General features: G+C 42.9%; 2 protein-coding genes across 3 annotated transcripts; one reads left to right on the top strand and one right to left on the bottom strand.

Annotated features, from left to right (window-relative positions):
- Positions 1 to 1422: 1422 nt before the first annotated feature.
- DBI (diazepam binding inhibitor, acyl-CoA binding protein) lies at positions 1423 to 4771 on the bottom strand. The gene is made up of 4 exons (XM_072342052.1): positions 4636 to 4771; positions 4415 to 4532; positions 2754 to 2816; positions 1423 to 1721 (listed from the first exon to the last, which is right to left on the bottom strand). The coding sequence occupies exons 1-4, from the start codon at positions 4642 to 4644 to the stop codon at positions 1648 to 1650; spliced, it is 264 nt and encodes an 87-aa protein (XP_072198153.1). The 5' UTR covers positions 4645 to 4771; the 3' UTR covers positions 1423 to 1647.
- A 178-nt stretch (positions 4772 to 4949) lies between these two features.
- C7H2orf76 (chromosome 7 C2orf76 homolog) lies at positions 4950 to 17147 on the top strand. Of its 2 annotated transcripts, none has more exons than XM_072342050.1 (6): positions 4950 to 5042; positions 5667 to 5819; positions 7547 to 7597; positions 10082 to 10119; positions 10231 to 10312; positions 13151 to 17147. In XM_072342050.1, exons 2-6 carry the CDS (start codon positions 5687 to 5689, stop codon positions 13225 to 13227), a joined length of 381 nt encoding a protein of 126 aa, XP_072198151.1. In that variant the 5' UTR covers positions 4950 to 5042; positions 5667 to 5686; the 3' UTR covers positions 13228 to 17147. The 2 variants fall into 2 exon arrangements, with proteins under 2 accessions (XP_072198151.1, XP_072198152.1); XM_072342051.1 differs by lacking the exon at positions 4950 to 5042 and adding an exon at positions 5081 to 5105.
- The last annotated feature ends 1179 nt before the right edge of the window (positions 17148 to 18326 follow it).

Raw genomic sequence — 18326 nt, 5'->3', positions numbered from 1 at the left:
TGTTGCTGCTTCTCATCCCAACGCTGCTTACAGTCATCAGTACCTTCCACCTCTTATTGCAGAGCTTCTATAACTACTCAGACTCCACAGCTTCTGAGTTGTACAGCTGATTGCCAGCAGGCAGATTAAATACAAAGACCACTGATGTTACTGTCCTCAAAAGTCAGTGTTTCTGAAAAAATCAAATACTAGTTTTGATAGAAAGCACGTTGGCAAAGCACGTTCAAGTACATAAGCTTCCAGCGAACAAGGAGAAGTGGAAGCATTTCCATTGTGAGTTGTGTTCTGCTACAAGCTGGCAGAATCTTCCACTGCTGGCCAGCCTGACAAAATACAGCTGCACAACAGAGCCTGCTGTGAAATAAAAGGGCTGGTTACGAGCTAAGAATCTCTTCAGCTGAATGTCTGCTTTTACTCGTGTTTTGCAAAGTGAATATTGCCCTTGATGTCAAATAACTAACAGAGGATGCAAGAGGAAGTTAAAGCCTCCAAATGTTTATACTACTTACCCAGGTTAAAAAAAAAAGCCAACAGGAATGAGTGAGTGATCCTCGGGAGAAGAAAAAACAAACCCAGTTCCTTTCCTGAACGTGCTATGATTTCAATTCTTCATCCATTCAGATGTTATCCAGGACAGCAGCAATTAGTATGCCTTATTCCTGTACAAAGTGGAGACTTCATTCTTACGTGCCCTATGCTGAGGTGACTCAGTGTCACATTTTAAGCTCCCTTTCTGGCAGCTGCAGCTCCACCAGACCGCGCTATGCAGACAGACTAGCTAAGGAGCTATTTCAGATTGTTACAACTGTGGGCTTTATAGACTTGCTGATTCTCATTTCAAGTCTTCCTTGAAGAGCCGTGTTAAAGCAGTGATTCACCCCTCAGTGTAGCTGTAGTACATGGCAGCACTAATGTTCTGTACCTGCAGTGACAAGGCATTGTGGGCATCAACAGCTCATCTGTCTGCAGAACTCTTTCTTTCACAGGGAAAGTTTTGTGTTCAGATCCTCAGTATCTGCCGTATCTAACATTGCTGTTCAGGGATAACATCTCCAAGAAGTGTTTTATGGAAGATCATTTGGCAGTTGTTGAATCAATCCAAATACCTCAGGCAACAATGACCAAGCACCGTGTTGTGAGCATACACAGCATTAGACACAGCCTCAGTGACAATCTCTGCGCTCCAGCTTTACTGAGTTTTATCCACACAAGAAACTCCCACTTATGCACACAAAGCAGTGCCAGGCATTATCGGTCTGGACATGAGCTTGTACTAAGTGAAACAGATTACTAAGGCCCCCTGGCGGCACGACTGGAGAGGTGATTGCTAACCACTGCTTTAACCTCAGAACTGAAAAGCTGCAACACAGCCACTCATGAATGAGCTCAGAATAATTCCTAGAGGATGAGCATCACAACAGCTAAAGTATCAAATGCACTTTAATGAGTTCCAGATTATTTCGTTCTCACAATTCAAATGGTGTCAGTACATTAGGCAGGTACGCGACCTCCCCCTGAACTACAGGCATTATGAGAACAGGCTACAGTATACTTCATATTTAAAACCATCATCATCATAAATCAGTTTTCCACAGTATTAGGAATAAGGCATGTTTCAGGTGTGCAAACAGCTGCTCTATCCAGTCCTCAGATACCATATTTGCCCTTTAGCTCTTCCACTTTTGCTACGTAAGCTTTCATTGCATCTTCTTTGGACATTCCTGAAAGACAAACATAGGAAGCAGTCAGAACACATACAGCGGTTCAACAAATGCCCTGAGGTAGCTTTTATTTGAGCAGGGACACGCAAATGCAGTGACAACTGAAGCCTGGTGACAACACTGTATCAGCTTCATCAGCTCAGAGCTCGATTCACAACAGCTGTACCTCCTGTTCCTCTCCCCTGCAAGATTCACGAGCCTGCTCATCTACAAATACATCCATGCTATGCTCCTCATCACTGTTTATTTGCCTGATCAGACATCTTTATGCACAGTTCTGCTGACTACTGAGAGACATATCTGAACACTTCTCAGTTTTTACTCTCTTCTGTATGGATGTTGCTGATATACAAATGCATTCTCAAGTTACTATTAAAGGAACAACTTTCTGACGTATTACTTACTACAGTGCATGTGTTTTGCCTTTCTCTCAGCTAGAACCACTGCCAAGTTCTCCACACTCAATAGAATTCTCTGCTGTAGCTGGACAGAAGAAATGTGATCAGCAATAGAATAACTCCCTCAGCGGGCATCTTTTCCAGTATCTCAGCCTGCACCTGTACAATTACATTATATAAAAGATCCCCGAGTCTTTGTTAAAGTACCTTGCACAAGTGTAGAGACACTCAGTTCTGAGTTTGGAATTAAAACAGTCTTCAGCATTAAGATACTATTTACATGCAAGTCACAGCTCCCTGTTATACTACTTTGCAGCACAGTAACACAAAGCAGAGAAGCTTAATAGGGTCACCTGGCTATGAAGCCAGTATCAAAGTTTTGAACAAAACTGTTGAACAGATATGAGAAAGCAGCATTCCACAGCAAAGTTATATTTGTATGGACAACAACTAAACAGTGGTTTAACTCTATTACCTCAATACCCAGTTACTGTAGGAAAGCTATTCAAACAACTCAGACTGCATTTAGATGTAGTGCTGGCTTGGTTAAAACACTACAAAAATCTCATTTTCATAGCTTAGACCACTTGTTACTCCTCAGCAAATATCCCAGATATTCCGATTAGATGCTTACCTTTCAATGCATTCCAGGCGTCCCACTTTGCTTTGCCTTTGAAGTCAAGCATACCGGGGCGATCTAAGAGAAAGAATAAGCAGTACAAATAGTTTATGCAGCCTGGCTGTGGACCATACTGACTCTTCTCCCGAAGGCTATTTAGCTCTTAACCATGATAAAGTACTCTGTTTCACCTTAGCAGCTACCACTTCTGAACCTGCAGTCAGAAGCCTACCTGCCACTGACAGCAATGGAAAAGCTCTCTGTCAAATTCCCTTAAGACAGCAGCATTTGAACAGAAGAGCATCAAATGGTGCCATTTGGTTTCTCATTCTGCTTTTTGAAAAGAATACTGTGGCATGAAAACAAGTTGACTAATGAACAGCAGCTCTAAAGTGAAGTAGCAACATCCTAAGGTCATAAAATGCCCAAAGACAAGAAATCAACAGCCAGTAATATACAGCTTAGAAAATATCAAGTTAATGGTATATTTCTAACAAAGTACTTGCTTTGTTCTGTCATCCTATGTGTATAGGCACTGCATTCTAACTCAATTACAAGCCACACTGCAGCGAAATAGAGAAGAACAGTGTTAGGTGTGGATGTGTATATAATCAGTCTTCATTTGACATCTATTCTGTTTTTACCTCCTCTGTCTCAGTAAATACAGTGCCTGGGATTAGCAATTGAATAGGACTTGTAAGTAGCCTTACCATTAGCCACAGTGGTCCTTTTGTGCTGTGCACAGAAATAGCTGGCAACTGTACTTTCCTCCAGCACAAAAACCTATCAGCTTACTCTTACTCAGACCGCTTTCCCCAGCCAACTCAGCTACTGCTCCACTGTGATGCAATGACTTACAGACATGTCAGAATACCAGCAGCTCGACAGCACCACTTCGCTTTGGTAAACAAAAGCACTGAGATCCATCCACACCGAAAGGTTTACATCTTGAAATCAAGCTCAGTCCTTTCACCCCCTGATGCAGTCTGCCATAGGGGGAATAAACAACTACATCCGCCCACACTTACCATTTCCAGTACATTTCCTTGCCTGCTTTGGATTCAATCAACACTCAGTAACCTTCGGAAGCAACCAGTTCAGGAGACCAGAGCTCCAACCAAATGCCCCTTTTCTTCCTAGCTCTGGTTTCTCAAGTGCTACACAAGGTCACTAGAGACAAGGTTCATTCTAAATGCAGGTCACCGTCTGAGCTGAAGCGGCACCACAGGCAGCAGCGAGGATTTGGCACAGCGCTTCTGCAGAGGTATTTCTGCTGCGGCTCTTCCATGATATTTGATTGCAGCTTGATATTTGATTGCATAACATCTGATTGCAGTTTCCCTGAGCTTTCTTCCTCGCGCACACACCCTGCGTTATTTTCCCACTCTAGTTCCCCAGCACTACTTTTAAATGTGCTCACACTAAGCAGCATCCCCGCCTTCAGCAGCCCCCTTACTGACGGAGGTGCCCAAATATTCCCAAGGCCATTATTTGGGTACCACGAAGGCCTCCCAGACCTTCCCACGCAGCACAGCCAGCCCTGTGTTGCACAAGCCCTTATCTGCAGCCCTACGGGTCCACGTGTACACAAACCCACGCCAAGTGGGCCCAAAGTCACGGCTCCCGAGGGCCAGGTTCCGCCTGTCGGGCTGCCTGAGGGGTCGGCCGGCACGTACCCGTGTTCACGTCGCCCACCGTGGCCTGCTTGTAGTGGCTGTACACGTCGAGCATCTCCTGGTCCGTAGGCTGAGACTTGAGCTGCTTCACCTCCTCAGCCGCCTTCTGGAACGCAGCCTGGGGAGGATAAAGGCCCCACAGCGGGGCAAGGGATCAGCACCGAGAAGGAAGGAGGGGAAATCAAGGCACGCCCGCCCCGCGACCCTGCCGCCGCCCCTACCTCAGACATGGCGACAGACCCCTAACGCCGCGCACCGCAACTGCCGCACCGCCCCAGCCGCTCTGCCGCCTCAGCCCTCGCCACCGAGCCCGCTGGCCAATCCCGGCGCAGCTGCTAGCACTGCGCCAATCGGAGCTCGCAGTGGGCGGGGAGAATCGGGAAAAGAGCCAATGGAAAGGCAGCGCCGCATGGGCGAGCTTTTGGGAGACCTCCCACCTCGGCACGGGGCTTGGACATTGCCCGACGACGGGGCGGTCAGGAGTGAGGGGCGGGGACAAGGCGCCTCGCAGCCAATCCCGCGGCTCGGCTTGGTCATGATCCGTGTCACCTCTCGGATGTGATTGGTCAGACTGTGCAAGGGGGCGGGACGGAGGGTGAAACCCGGAAGTAACGGCTGCGGCCTTGCGGTAAGGTTGGGAGCTGTTCACGCTCCTCTTCCGGGGTCTGGGGCAGTCGCCATTTGTCCGTGGGTGTGTGAGGGGAGGGAGCGGGTAGGCCTGTTTAGAGAGGGACCTGGGCTGGTAAAACAGAGCCCTTGAAAGTTCTGCTCTCTATCCGAGGAGTGTGAAGCACGTAGAGCCGTTCTTTCTACCTATCGTTATAAGTTAACCCCATTCACTGTGCTGTAGCATTCCAGGATCATTATTTGCATGGATGTGGGGGGAGGTTCTCAGTCCCTGAAAGGATGTGAGAAGGAACACTGTGTAATGGATCAACATAACACAAATGCATTTAAAAGGCTTTGCTTTCGATCACGTGGGTACGCACTTTTAGAGCACAAGGGTACAGCCAGTAAAATCACCTAAGCAACAAATAGGTCACTTGCATTTATCCCTAACGTAAATCCCAGGTTACTGCTTGAGATCCCATTGCTGCTTCTATAGAACCACTACGAGCCCAGTCCTGAGAGGCATGCTTCTATTCAACGTCTCCCCATGTTTGAGTCTTTCGCCGAGTCTTTCACAGCTTGTTTTCCAGCTGTGCTAATGCACAGAGGAAAGTAAATAGTTCCTCTCTTTGATGTTTCCCAGGTCATTTAAAATTGATTCTCATGTCAGCAGAAAACTCGACCATCACGGTTCGTCTTGTTCGCTCTTTTGAGCACCGGAATTTCAGGCCTGTGGTTTATCATGGAGTTAACTTGGATCAGACAGTGAAGCAGTTCATCGCTTTTGTGCAGAAGGGTAAGGGATTGTTATTTATTTGCTTGTCCTTTTCGTTGTCGTCCCTACATTAGAAAGCAAAGTGGAAAAAGTGTGGGAATTCTGTGGCTTTGGTAGGGATGCCAGATCTGTATTTTGTCCCCTGTGCTTTCCTCCCTTGGATGAGAGGTCTGCCCCTAATGAGAGCTTCCATGGTCAGCTTGCCATGCTCACATTTGAGTGTACTGCTCTGTCTGCCTAAATCCTCCAAGTGCTCTGTCCTTTTTGACTGCCAGACAAGGGCATTGCTACACTTGGCTCCATGCCTCGGGCTCCTTGAGCGGTGCTGTCAGGCGGCTATTCAGAAATTAACTGGGGGAAATCAATAGATTTTAAGGAGCTTTTGATCCGTAGGAGTTGTACCACTGTGTGCAATGTGGGAATGAAATTCTGTTTGCTATTTGTGAAAAGAGAGGGGGAATGTGAAAAATTGTTTTTGACACAGTGAGGTCTGCGCGCTTGCTTCTGAGTTTCTGTCCTGTCTCGAGCTTTGTGGTGCAGATTTACTCCTCTATGGACCTTGTTTCCAGAGCCTGGCTGAAAGTGACAGTGTATCTAAAGGTTAATAGATGCAGACCAGCCCATGTAGCAACTCATTAGTTAGGGTGTTAACTAATCTTGCAGGTATATTTCTTCACATCTAAATGGAGACACTCAAGGTGTGCAGATCAACAGGCTTTGATTTTTTGCATGATGTCAGCTTAAACAAGTCTGGAACTGTTGCAACTGATCACATTTGAGCAACTTCTTGGATGTTGCCCTGGGCATCACAGCTGTATTGTGTTTTCAGCAGCTTCCTTTCTAGTAGACAGTGATTGGCATGGCTAGATCTTCGGAAAGAAAGGAAACTACAAGCACTTTCAGAACATATGGTACAGCTGCAGTTATGAAAAAGAAAATGCAAAAAAAAAAACAACAACAAACAACACCAAAACCAAAAACCCCCAAACCCTCTTGCTTTTGATGTGTGCATTATTGTAATTCACTGTTACTTGAGACAAAACTGTTGTCTTGAGCCAGCTGTAATTCACAGATGGGTAGTACTGTTCCTGGTCCAAAATCCATGTTTCCTTCCTTTTCTGTAATCTGTTTTGAAGGAGGAGTTTGAGATAAGTTTCTAAACCGCTGGATTTTTGCTTTCAGCCACATTGCTGCCAAGTAACTGATAGCAGCTGGGCCTCACAATGCCTGGTTAAATACCTAGATGTCACTGGGGACGCCAGGGAGGCTGTGTACTGCATATACCTAAAGAGTTAATTTTCTACTGTTTGGCTTCCTTGTTGTGACTGGTTAGCAAAGCTGCGTTTACTGAACAATTCAGTTAGGAATGATAGTTGTTAGGATGCTGGTGGTGTAAAATAGTGAGAGATGCTGAACTTCAAACTGTATGAACCATTAACAGGATGTTTCTGGCAGATTTCTGAAGGATCAGACTCCTGTGATCATAACCTAATTGCACTGAATTGCTGTCTGCATGGATCATTCAGTTCAGAGGGACTTCACGCTTGAGTGAATTTAAGCCATTATGGACTAACTGCAGAATCTGAGCCAAATGCCGTATTTCAGTATTTAATACTCAAACTGTATTCAATACACTCCTGTGCTGAGGATTTATTTTGCTGTCCAGTGTGTGTGCATTGCACCCACGTTCATTACTAGAAATTTAGAAGGATGACTTCATTTTAATTTTGTGATTTTATTTTAAACAGATGTGCCTTCAAGAACAGGACTTCCTCCTCCTTTTAAAACTTACAAGTATGGTAGGTATTTTCTCTTAAGTTGTCCCATCAAAACACAGCTGTAATCTTTTATACCAGTTTAGACAATTTAGGAGACAACTATTTTCACATAATCACGCTGGTTACAGCACCTGCCTATATTTGCAGTACTTGAAGTTGGAATTATACCTCCAGGACCTGCAGAACCTGACCATTATTTTGAGCTTCTTTATTCATTTGAATCAGGCTGAATGCTATGTGTTCTTTGGTAATTGATGGCAGTATTTTTTGATGTTAATATTTTTATTACTTTTATAGGCACCTTTCGGCTCTGTTTGTACTTTACAGAGCGGCTTGTGACCTCAAACACTTTGAAATTGTGGTTCTGTTTGTGCATTTCAGTGTCTTTTTACTAACTGCAAGGTCAAAAAGGATCGTGAAGCAGGAGCTTTAGGCAGTAGAAGGAAAATGCATAAGGCTCATATTCTTAAATACTTTACATAATATGAGAAGAGCAGGGGAACATTGCTCAAAGTAGATAAGAAAGCTCTTAGGTAACAGCTGACAGAGTGAAATAGCCTGGTATCAAATTTAGGCTCAATCTATTTTCTAATGTAAAACAATGTTTGTGTTTCTTTATATGAAGCTTTGCATGATTGTGTGCTATTATCTGTTTGGGACAGAACGTGCTTTCAAAATAAACTTATTATTTCAGTTCTTGGAGTGTGGTAACTCAGACATCAGTCACGTACCTTCTCTACAGTTCAACAGTTCTGAAAGTTCCCTTGGAGGTTTGCTACAGGTGCTCACCTGTCTCCCATATGCTGGAGTTACAAGCTTCTTTCTCTTCAGTGACTCTAAGAACTGACTGAGAAACCTATTTAATACATGCAAATAGCAGTTGACTATTTTGGCCTATTAAAAAGAGAAAAAGCCAAGCACATCATTGTGTTCTTGCTCATAGCAGATGGTGTGAAATGAAAACAGTAGAAGTTAGGGGTTAAGATTTACAATTGTCAGGAACAAGGAGTTGAATATTATTGTTTTCATGTAATACTTGATGTCCTAATAGATTGAATTTGGAGGCGCCCTTCCTCTCCCTGATATCTCTTGCTTTGAGTGGATGAGGGAGTCCCATCTAGGACTGCAGTTACATGCCTGATGCTGCCCGTCCCTGGTGTTAGTTCTTTCATCACTTTTAGTTTTGCCCAGAGCATCTGTTGTGGCTGAGCACCTGATTGTGCTGCGTAGGACTGTGCATAATGCAAGTAGAAAACATTACAGAACTTTATAACCTGTTAGGCAAGTCAGAGGGGGCCTATTTCTGTGGGATGGTGCCAGCTATGCTGAAATTTTCACACAGATAAAAAAAATCAAGCCCAAGTTCCTCACCTTCCCCATAGGCTGTGAATCATCCCTCTAGGCTCATGATTTGGCATCTCTTGTGTGTTCTACTGTCTCTATTGTATGTTGGTGGTGAAAAGGCAGTAAGACTTCTGCATGAACAGTGCTACTAGGAGTTAGGTGGTTTTTTTCTTCTTTGTTTAGTAGTGCCAGCAGTCTCAGTTGGACCTGGCTATGAGAAACATCTTGACTGCTTTGGCTTCCATCTCTCCAGAATCCAGCAGCTCCTCATTCCTTTGATCTCATATATTCCATTGTCACTTTTTTCCTCATGGCTGGTGCTCTAACTTGGATCTCTAAGCTTATGACTTTCAGATTTCACCTTGTGCCTTGGTACACACCATTCTGTGTGTGTGAGGTCTGGGCCATCTTCTCAACTTTCTACCTTGCCATTACCTCCTTTTTGCTGACGATGCTGGTCTGAGTGTCATCTTGTCTTATAGACAGCTTCTTCACTTTTTCCTCCCATAAACATGGAACAGTATGGTCAGTATTACACAGACAGAAGGCCACCTCATATCTATCGCCATGAAGGATCCACTTCCAAAAAAAGGAAAAGAAAAAACACCTGGGAACACAATTGACTGGAATGAAATTGAGATGAAACAACAAAAGCAATTGAAAGGATGTAGCTATGATGAGAAGAAGCTGCAGTTTTTGAACTGCAAGATCAAGATTTGGAGGAATGGTCTGAAGCCATCAGGTTACTGTCTTCATCACTTGCTTCTTGTCCACTTAGCTGTAGTAGGTGACAGCACATTAGTGCTGTTTGTCCTGCCCCAATTGTATGTGTAAAACCTGTTTGGTTAGAACACCCAAACTGACATTTCAACATATGAATATTTCACTGGCAGTTGGGATGGTTACTTAGTTATTGTAATTCACACAATAGGCAGAAGCCCCTTAAATTGTAGTGCCTTAACGCTGAAACGACTGGATTAAGACTGGCTGCAAGATTGGGAAAGCAAAAGGTTTTTTCTTTCAGACTGAATACGTACAATAGTTAATAATAAAGAATTTTTCAATCATACCCCTTTGTTACTTTTTTCTTCCCTAAGTGTAACTTCCAGCATCTCCTGCATATTAAACCTTATTTTAGGAAAACATTGTATTTTCTTTCAGATACAATGAAGATTATTCACCAAGCTCACAAATCTAAGGTATGGTCCCTTTTACATGCTTTAATGCAGGCAGACCCCTGCCACTGTACAACAGGACTGGAACAGAGACAGTAAATTCTTATCTTTGCATTCTGGTTCTCTAATTTGTAGACTGGCGATCTAGTAGTGAGCTTGGAAGATGATGACAAACTGATTTTGAAAGAAGACAGCACTCTGAAAGCAGCTGGAGTAGGTATGAGGACACTTATATTGACTGAAGGTGCCGTTCATTGTGGTTGTCATTAAACTGATAACTGGCTGATTATGTTTGGATAGCCGGCTGAAAAGTAAATGGTATTCCTGATGCTCTTTACACTACTTGATAATTATTCTGGGAAGAAGGCAGGATAATATACATTCAAATCATTGAACTGGGGGCAGCAGGTATCCGTGCTCCAAATGTTCAGAATGCAAATTGTGATTTTAGAAGGCATGCTTATAATTCTGCAGAGAGCAATTTTAAATGATTGACAGATAGGTTATTAGTACTATGCCTGCTTAGTCTTATCGGTAACATTTAAGCTGTTGTTTTGGTTAGTAATGTAAGTAGTGGAACCAATTTGGAATAATGAAATAAAATTAGATTTGTTTTAGTGTGCAACATACAGTTCTTGATAGTCGGATTGCATGGGAAAGCTCAAGTAATGTCATTTAGAGAATGTGCTGAACGTAGCATGAAGTTGAAGCTTGACCTGATTTCTCACATTTTGACAGGGGATTGCATATAGGGCATGTCATTTGGTAATAATGTAAAGAAATATCTGTCATGATGAAATTGATGGTCCCTGGATGTCCTTTGGGCTTCTCATAAATGTGGCTGAATGACTTTGTGGCAGCAGGGCACTTCAGGGAATGTAGTTGCATTCCACCTTGACATGGACACACACACATTTGATTGTGTCTTTGCCTAGCTGTGGTGCTTAACTCCCTGCACTCTAAGTACAGAGGAGTCAAAGAAAGCTCCCTCCTGCTCCTGAAGCCCTCTGATTGCTTCCCTGAAATAATACATATATTTCTTTCCTCATGGGTTTCTTGGCTCTTTTGTCTCATATAGCCTGAAAGGTTCCAAATTGTGGAGCTTCTGCTATTTGGCCATTTACTCTTTGACTTTTGGTGATATGGGGGGGGAAGAGGGAAGGGATCTCTTTAATGCTTTTCTCTGGGATGTACCACACCTGCCTCAGTATGCCTTTCCCAAACACTGTCACCTTCTTTGGCTTTCTTTAAACTAACCCAGACCTTTTCAGGTGGGAGAAAAATAATTCATCAGGAAGGAGGACTGTTGGCACTCCAGCCTTGTAGATTTGTAGTTTAGTTAGCAGAAGCTTCATTCAAGCATGATTCTTATCTATCTTATTCTAAGAGATAAGTGGCAACATAGCTCAGGCAAGGGAGTGATGACAGCACCAAGTGTTACAGTAGAGCTGGCATTATCCAGAGCTGCAGCTACAGCAGTGAAACAGTTCAATGTGATCTCAAAACAAGCATCAGAACATCAAGGTAAATATTGTAGTGAAAGGAAATTAGAGGAGAGCTGACTGCTCTGTGCCTATCTATAGAGAGCTTGGTGGCTTATTAAGGAAACAGCTTAGGCTACTATACAATTTTGATATGTTCCAGCATATCTTGACCAGAAAATTAGCTAAGTTAGGCATTGGGTCTTCATATTAAAATCTTGAAGCAATCCTTCCACGAGAAGTGGAAGATGGGAAATGAACAAAGTAAAGCATGATACCATTAGATGTCACTTCATACACTTACATCAGTTAGACTTGAAACCTCCTATGAGTGTATTATGTTTTTTCCATTATCTAGTCTGGGCAAGATTTTCTAGAATAAAACAATTTCTGTTAGAAAACCTGAGAAATTTGGACACCTGCAGATTGTTATTTCTAAGCCGCAATTGATCATCCTTGGCATTTTACAGGGTTAGGTTAGGAGAGTTATAAGTTATGAGGACATTAGATAAGTATCCTTGGAAAAGCCTTTGTGGTCATGGTTATTAATTATTACAGCTATGATATAGTCAGCAAAGTTGGTGCTTGCCTTCTTTTCCAGTAGGGTTTATGTAATAAAGCATTCAATATTCACTGCTAACAGTCTTGTCTGTTTTCTAGTTGAGATTCTAAAACCCCTTCTGCTCCTTTTTCCCTACCTTTTCTTTTTACAAGGCAGGCAGTCTTCATTAACTTCAGATGTAATTTAAAAAACAAGTGTGGAACTTATTGGCTCAGCACCTTAAAGAAATCCACATTTAATAATTGTGAAGGCTTTCCATCAGATTTGTCTCTGTTCTGAATTAGTAATGTTGCTGACTTATTGTTTTAGAAGAGGAAGTCCTTGACCTACTGGGTTGAAAGAATTGTGACTGCTCTGAACCTTTGCGGGTCCTTTAGCTCTGCCATATCCCCTGTGAATAATTAGAGGTATTTGAAGGTATTGCTGGAGAAGCCAATTTGTGTCTTTCACTTTGCATATTGTTGAAGCCTCATGAATTAATCATCAGCAGGGCAAAAAATTAACTTCTTCAGACACATATTTTGATGGGTCATGAGGGAGAATGTAAAGTGATCTGTAAAATATTCTACTGATCCTCTAAATATTAGATTATTATACCTACGGGCTAATTTCATGGAAGAAAATAGTTCCTTTTCCTTCCCTAAAAGACAAAAAAGAGAAAGTTACGCTTCATTATTTTTCTGGCATTTGAAGGCATTAGAAATGCAATCGCTTCATTTGCTGAATGCAACACAGACAGTTCTGTAGCCTACGTTAAACTAATCTTGAGGAATCTTGTTTATGTACTTAGATGTATTCGGGTTCCTGTTCTTATGACACTGTGAAGCTGCGCATTTAATCCTGGAATCTCTTTAGCAAAAATACGAGGTGGTGGGAGGAAGGAAATGTTTGGTGATTTATAATTGTCTTTGACCAACAAGTCGCCAGTTGTCTTCTAAGGCTCCAAATAGCTGCTTGTTGGTGGTGGTTCATTGTCTGATATGCTAAATCTTCAATTTCTTATTTGTTCTAGCAAATGAGACCGAATTAGCATTCTTCTGTGAGGAAGATTACAGAAACTACAAAGCTAATCCTGTTTCGGCCTGGTGAAGATCCCAAGAGATTGTTTTGTTTTCCCATACTTGTTGTAAATCTTCCTTGCCCTGCTTAATGACTTTTTCTTTAAAAGATCAATAAATCCTTGAGGATTGCTTTGCAAACAGTGCAATTCCCTTCCTATAGAAATTAATTTCTGCCAATATGCTGAGACTGAGAGAGGGAAGGCTGGGGAACATGCGTGGTTTTCCCCCCCCACCCCTCCCCTTCCTCTCACATTTCTTTTCCCTTTGCTTGCCTTTCACAATGGAGGCAGTGCAAACGCTCTGACCTGTGGCACACATTCCCAGTATGATCCCACAGCAGTATTATGTCAGCTCCATATTGAGCTTATACACCGCACAGTAAAAACCCCTCTCGGTAGTAACTTCTAATGAAAACGGAATCTTTTTTTGTGACTGTCGTAGAGAGCTTGACAAGAGAAATTCCGTGTTTCAAGTAGCAGATTTACTCCACTCACTTTGTTTAGGCTCTTTTGTTTGAATGGTACAGACTGGCAAGTGTTTCAGGCTCTCTGTTGGTGAAAGCTTTCCTTTATACTTTCTCCCAGCCCTCCTTAGCATGCTGAAACAGAAAATGACTGTTTAGAGGCTTTTGTGTTCCAGGACAAGCTTGCTTGTTACTACACTGCTTTGTGAGGACACCTTCTCATCCAAGGTAGCAACTCGAGTCCTGCCAGGTATTCAATGTGCAGCAATAACAGTTGGGCACTGTTCCAAGTAGTCTCAAGGATCAAGGTTTCAGTTTTAAGAATAAAACACAAATACAACTGCATTTTTTTTTTGTAAAGAAAGGCCCAGTCTGCACAACAGATGTCTGTAAGTCTGGGATTGATTCTTTCCTACTTTCCAAGTGCCAAATGTTCTGTTGCTATCTGGTAGTTCTTGGTAATTCCAGACTTTCCTGGAATTAACCAAATTAAAAACAATAACCAAATTAAGAACAAGAAGAAGCAGTCATACGTCTAGTTTAGAAAGACAGTTACAAAACTGTTTTCTAGACATTTGCCAAGTTGGGACTGTCTTTAAGCCTCTCTACACTGAAATAGAAATGATTCTGGCTCTCTGCCTTTGCTTTGCTAAATCAAATGAGACCTTGTGCAATTGCTTTAAACCCATGCATCTACCCTCAGTTCTGGGTCAGAGCTGACAACACCATTTCCACTAGGGACTCTCCAGAGAAGTAAACTTACAGTTTCCTAGAACTTTGATTGCTATTTTTTTATTGATGTGATAGTGAAAGCAGATGTATGACTGCTAAAGCTTCTAAAGAAAAGTTCTTTTTGCTTTAGATGTAGGGCCAATGCATTGTTCCCACCTCATTTTCATCATCCTTCCTGACAACTCTGTGGCTTAGACTGGAGACCTTACAGGTAGCTGCTATTACTTACTGTAAAACAATGGAAAGTGAAACAAGGCAGCAGAGCAACAAGATCCCAGACCACAGCATGTGATGATGCACTCAGACGTGACAGCAGTAAGCACAGAAAATAAGAGAAAGAAGCTGCCTTACCTTCAGAAAGCCTGTAAGATCCTCAGATAGGCAGGGGTCTCCAGACAAAATACTCCTACCTCCCCCCTACTGACCCTTAAATGAGGTCTGGGAAGGGATGGAGCCAGGATCCACCCCTTCCAGTCAACTCAGTACATTGCATGCACCTGAGCTCCCCTGGCTTGGCCCTTCCTTCCCACCAGGTGCTCAATCACTGGTTCAAGCTGTGACAGCGTTTCTACCACACTTACCATCAGCTTTGCTTCAAACAGTGTTATTCTCTTGTGAAAGAGGTCTGCCATGTTGTTGTTTGTTACTAAAAGGGAGATTGTAGATTTATCCTGTAAGCAGACTCATGTTGCCGTGTACTCTCGGTATTTAAATGCTGATGTGTTTGCTCTGATGAATTTATGGAGAATTTATCCCTCATCTTTCAGTCCAGGCCTCTTTTCTCTTTCTGGTTGTTTTGAAATCCTCTGTATATTAAAGGAAACCACCCAAATAGCTGATACCATGCTTTGTTAACCTGGCAGAAGCTGTAAACAGTTCACAATCGCTGTTGATCAAAGGTGACTTCTCCACAATGTATAGTGGGGTAGATTGTATAGCTTTACTGTTATTCTTAGACACTGTGGGGTTAATAAGGATTCATCTCACTATATGACATCCTTGGAACATTTCACCACCCTTTTTTATAAGCAAAAAGAGCAGTATCCAGGGTGGATCTTCTCCTTGGTTATAGATCTGTAGCAGGGAATAGTGATCAAACTGGGAGTTGGGGTACTACGATGCTTCTCAGAGAATGAAACCTGCTTCAGAGAGTGAAGCTTTGGTTAGGAAGCATGGATGAATAGCTGCTAAAGGAGAAGAGAGGAAATCGGGAAAGGAATTATCATGAGAAGGAAGAAAAGGTGACTGTAAGTGAATAAACACAGAAAATCTCGAATGTACAGCTCTAGAGGCTCATATGTACACTGGAATAGTGCTGCTTTTTATACCACTAAGGGTATGAAAATAGTGTTTTTATATCATTATGCATTTCAATCGTTTTGTAGAATTGAGTGCAGAAACAGATGTGTTGTGTGTGCTGTTTTTTTTCTGGCTCTGATATATCGTACTTTTTGCATGCCGTTGCTTTGGTGTAGTTTTCTGTCTGGATATAGTCAACTTGCTCCTTGAAGATGCAAGAGCTAAGAACTTGTTGGCACAGCTGAATGAAATGCTGCCAGTGACACAGAAGAGTCCTCAGAGATCACCACCATTAAAGTTGAGGAACTGCTTTATCTGATGAAAACGTTCTTAGAGCTGATCCAGAGATAAGCTGTGATGTTTCTCTTTCATTCCGAGTATTCAACACATCCCCATGGATCGTTCGCTTAAAAATGAACTTGCAGGTCACAGTCCATCATTTGACACAGCGATGACAGGACATTTGTGGGCCCTGTCCTTGGGAGCTAAGAAATCCTGAATGTTCAAAGAACAAGAATGAGAAAACAGAACATCTGATACTCATTCCTGGTCTCGTAAGACTGATACAATCTTGGCTTTAGAGACACTGGCAGCTGGCTGGAGGCATTAAAAATGCTTAAGGCAAGTGCACGCTTCTGCTTATTGAACAGTCTGTTGGACTGAGCTCAGCCTTGCTGCCTGGCACCACTTGGCACCAGATCTTCCTTCCAGGATTTGCTTTTCGTAGTAATACAGGGCAAGGATTTGCAAATGAGTAATGAATCAACCAAATATGGACAGCAGATAATTTTGCCACTCTTCATGTTAAGAAGACACTGATATCTTTTTTTCCTGCTGCCTGCTTTCCCACCATGATGTTGGAGAAGCAGACGCACTTTGCTTGTTTTCCCTGCCACTTCCCCTTGCTTTGTGCTGCCATCTCTGATGTTTACAGCATGTTAGTGGTTTAGTGCTATGCAATAGCAGTGTTCTCTGTGGAAGTGAATGCACTTTTTTAGATCAGTGGAAGAATATCCTCTGAAATGAAGAAGAGACCACCTCTATGATGTAGCCAGTTATGCACAACAAAGGATCTTCTGTTGCTTTATGAAAGGACTTGCAAGGGACAGCACTGTCCACTGATAAGTGAAAACAAAAATGTTTTTCTTATAATGCTTTGTATCTTAGAAGGAAACGGGAGAGAGGTTGCATGTGAGATGCAAAACTCCAGTGAAAAACCTATTGCCATGAACCATGTCTGACTGCAGGGAAAGCCACCAGGTGTCAGCATAGCCTGTTCTTTCATTCTACAGAATCCGTGTAAGCCAAGAGATGGTGAATATTTAGGAAGAGTGCTTATCTGTGAATTGGTTTAGCCTGCAAAAGTCTGCGCTGGGGCTCGGGTGATGAAAGCCGAGACTTTCCTTGCGGAAAGTGTTTCTTTTTATATTAAAATCAAAGAGCGGCAAATTGAACTGGTATCAGTGCTTAAATTCCTCTTGTTAGAGAGCATCCTTTGCAGAGCCGGTTCCAGCGTGTCTAAATCTTTGCATGCTGCGAGGAGGCATTTGCTGAACATTCATTTGAGGAATTGTCTGGAAAAGATCAGTGTTAATTTGCTGAGGTTTTGTAAAGTAGACTTTCAATATGCAGTTTTTATTTATTTATTTTTTAAACAGAAGGAAAACCACCCGGAACAGACACACATGCAAAACAGAGCAAAAAAATCTTCAGCGACACAGCTTAAGCACACAACAAATGTGTCCTCCATGCTTCTGACTCTAAGCTCCTACTATTCCTTGTAGGGCAAGGGAGGAAGAGAACTTCACACTGTGCCACGCTTCCTGAGCTTTGATGAGCTGAGATGAGAGATGAGTTTTGGAGCCCAAACCCAAGCACTGTGCAGAGTTTTATGCTTTGGATGATTGAAGCGTGCATAGATGCTGCCTGGTTGCAAGGGTGCCTGCTGCGTGTGCGATGCAGCGTGCCTGGGAGGTGTTGTTCCCACTTCTCCTCCTGCACAGCACCTGGTTGTGCTTTGCTGAGCGCTCCGCTTGAAGCCTGGCAGATGGCTGAGAGCAGAGGTGGGTGGGTGTTTGGGCTGGTGATGCAGCAGCGGGGGGGGGAAGGATGGACCATAAAACTCGTGTCTGCCTGTAGGTAGGATATTTCTGATCAGATAATGGATTGTATTTTTTGTTTGCTGACTTCTTCTTTCTCTGCTAGCAATAGGTTGTTCTCTTTATGGTAAGCCAAAAGCAAGCCAGAAGTGAGAGTTTCTGTGGGTGGTGAACGCATTCAGGAGCTCAGTATGACAGTGTAGGTTAAGAATAGAATTTATCTTTGTGTGTCCATTTCTGCCCTCTGGCAGGTGACGTACTGCTGTGTACCAGGAATGTCAGCAAGGAGCGCAAGAGCATGTCTGTCTGCTCTCGTTTCACATCACAGGAAGGTTTAATTCTGCTATCCAGAGAGTCAGTAGGGCCAATGGCACAGCATAAGAAATCACATTCAGAGTATGTTACTGTTGTCTTTGTCTTTTCTATGCTTTAAACATAATCTTTAAGGCCAGTTTGGGAAGCCTCTTTGCTTTTATGGATCGAGATGATTTAAGTGGAAGGTATGGCAGCAGTCTGGTTTTGACCAGACTTTGA

This window comes from Excalfactoria chinensis, chromosome 7, assembly GCF_039878825.1.
Source record: "Excalfactoria chinensis isolate bCotChi1 chromosome 7, bCotChi1.hap2, whole genome shotgun sequence".
NCBI classification, from domain to species: domain Eukaryota; kingdom Metazoa; phylum Chordata; class Aves; order Galliformes; family Phasianidae; genus Excalfactoria; species Excalfactoria chinensis.
This window is presented reverse-complemented; position numbering and strand designations above follow the sequence as displayed.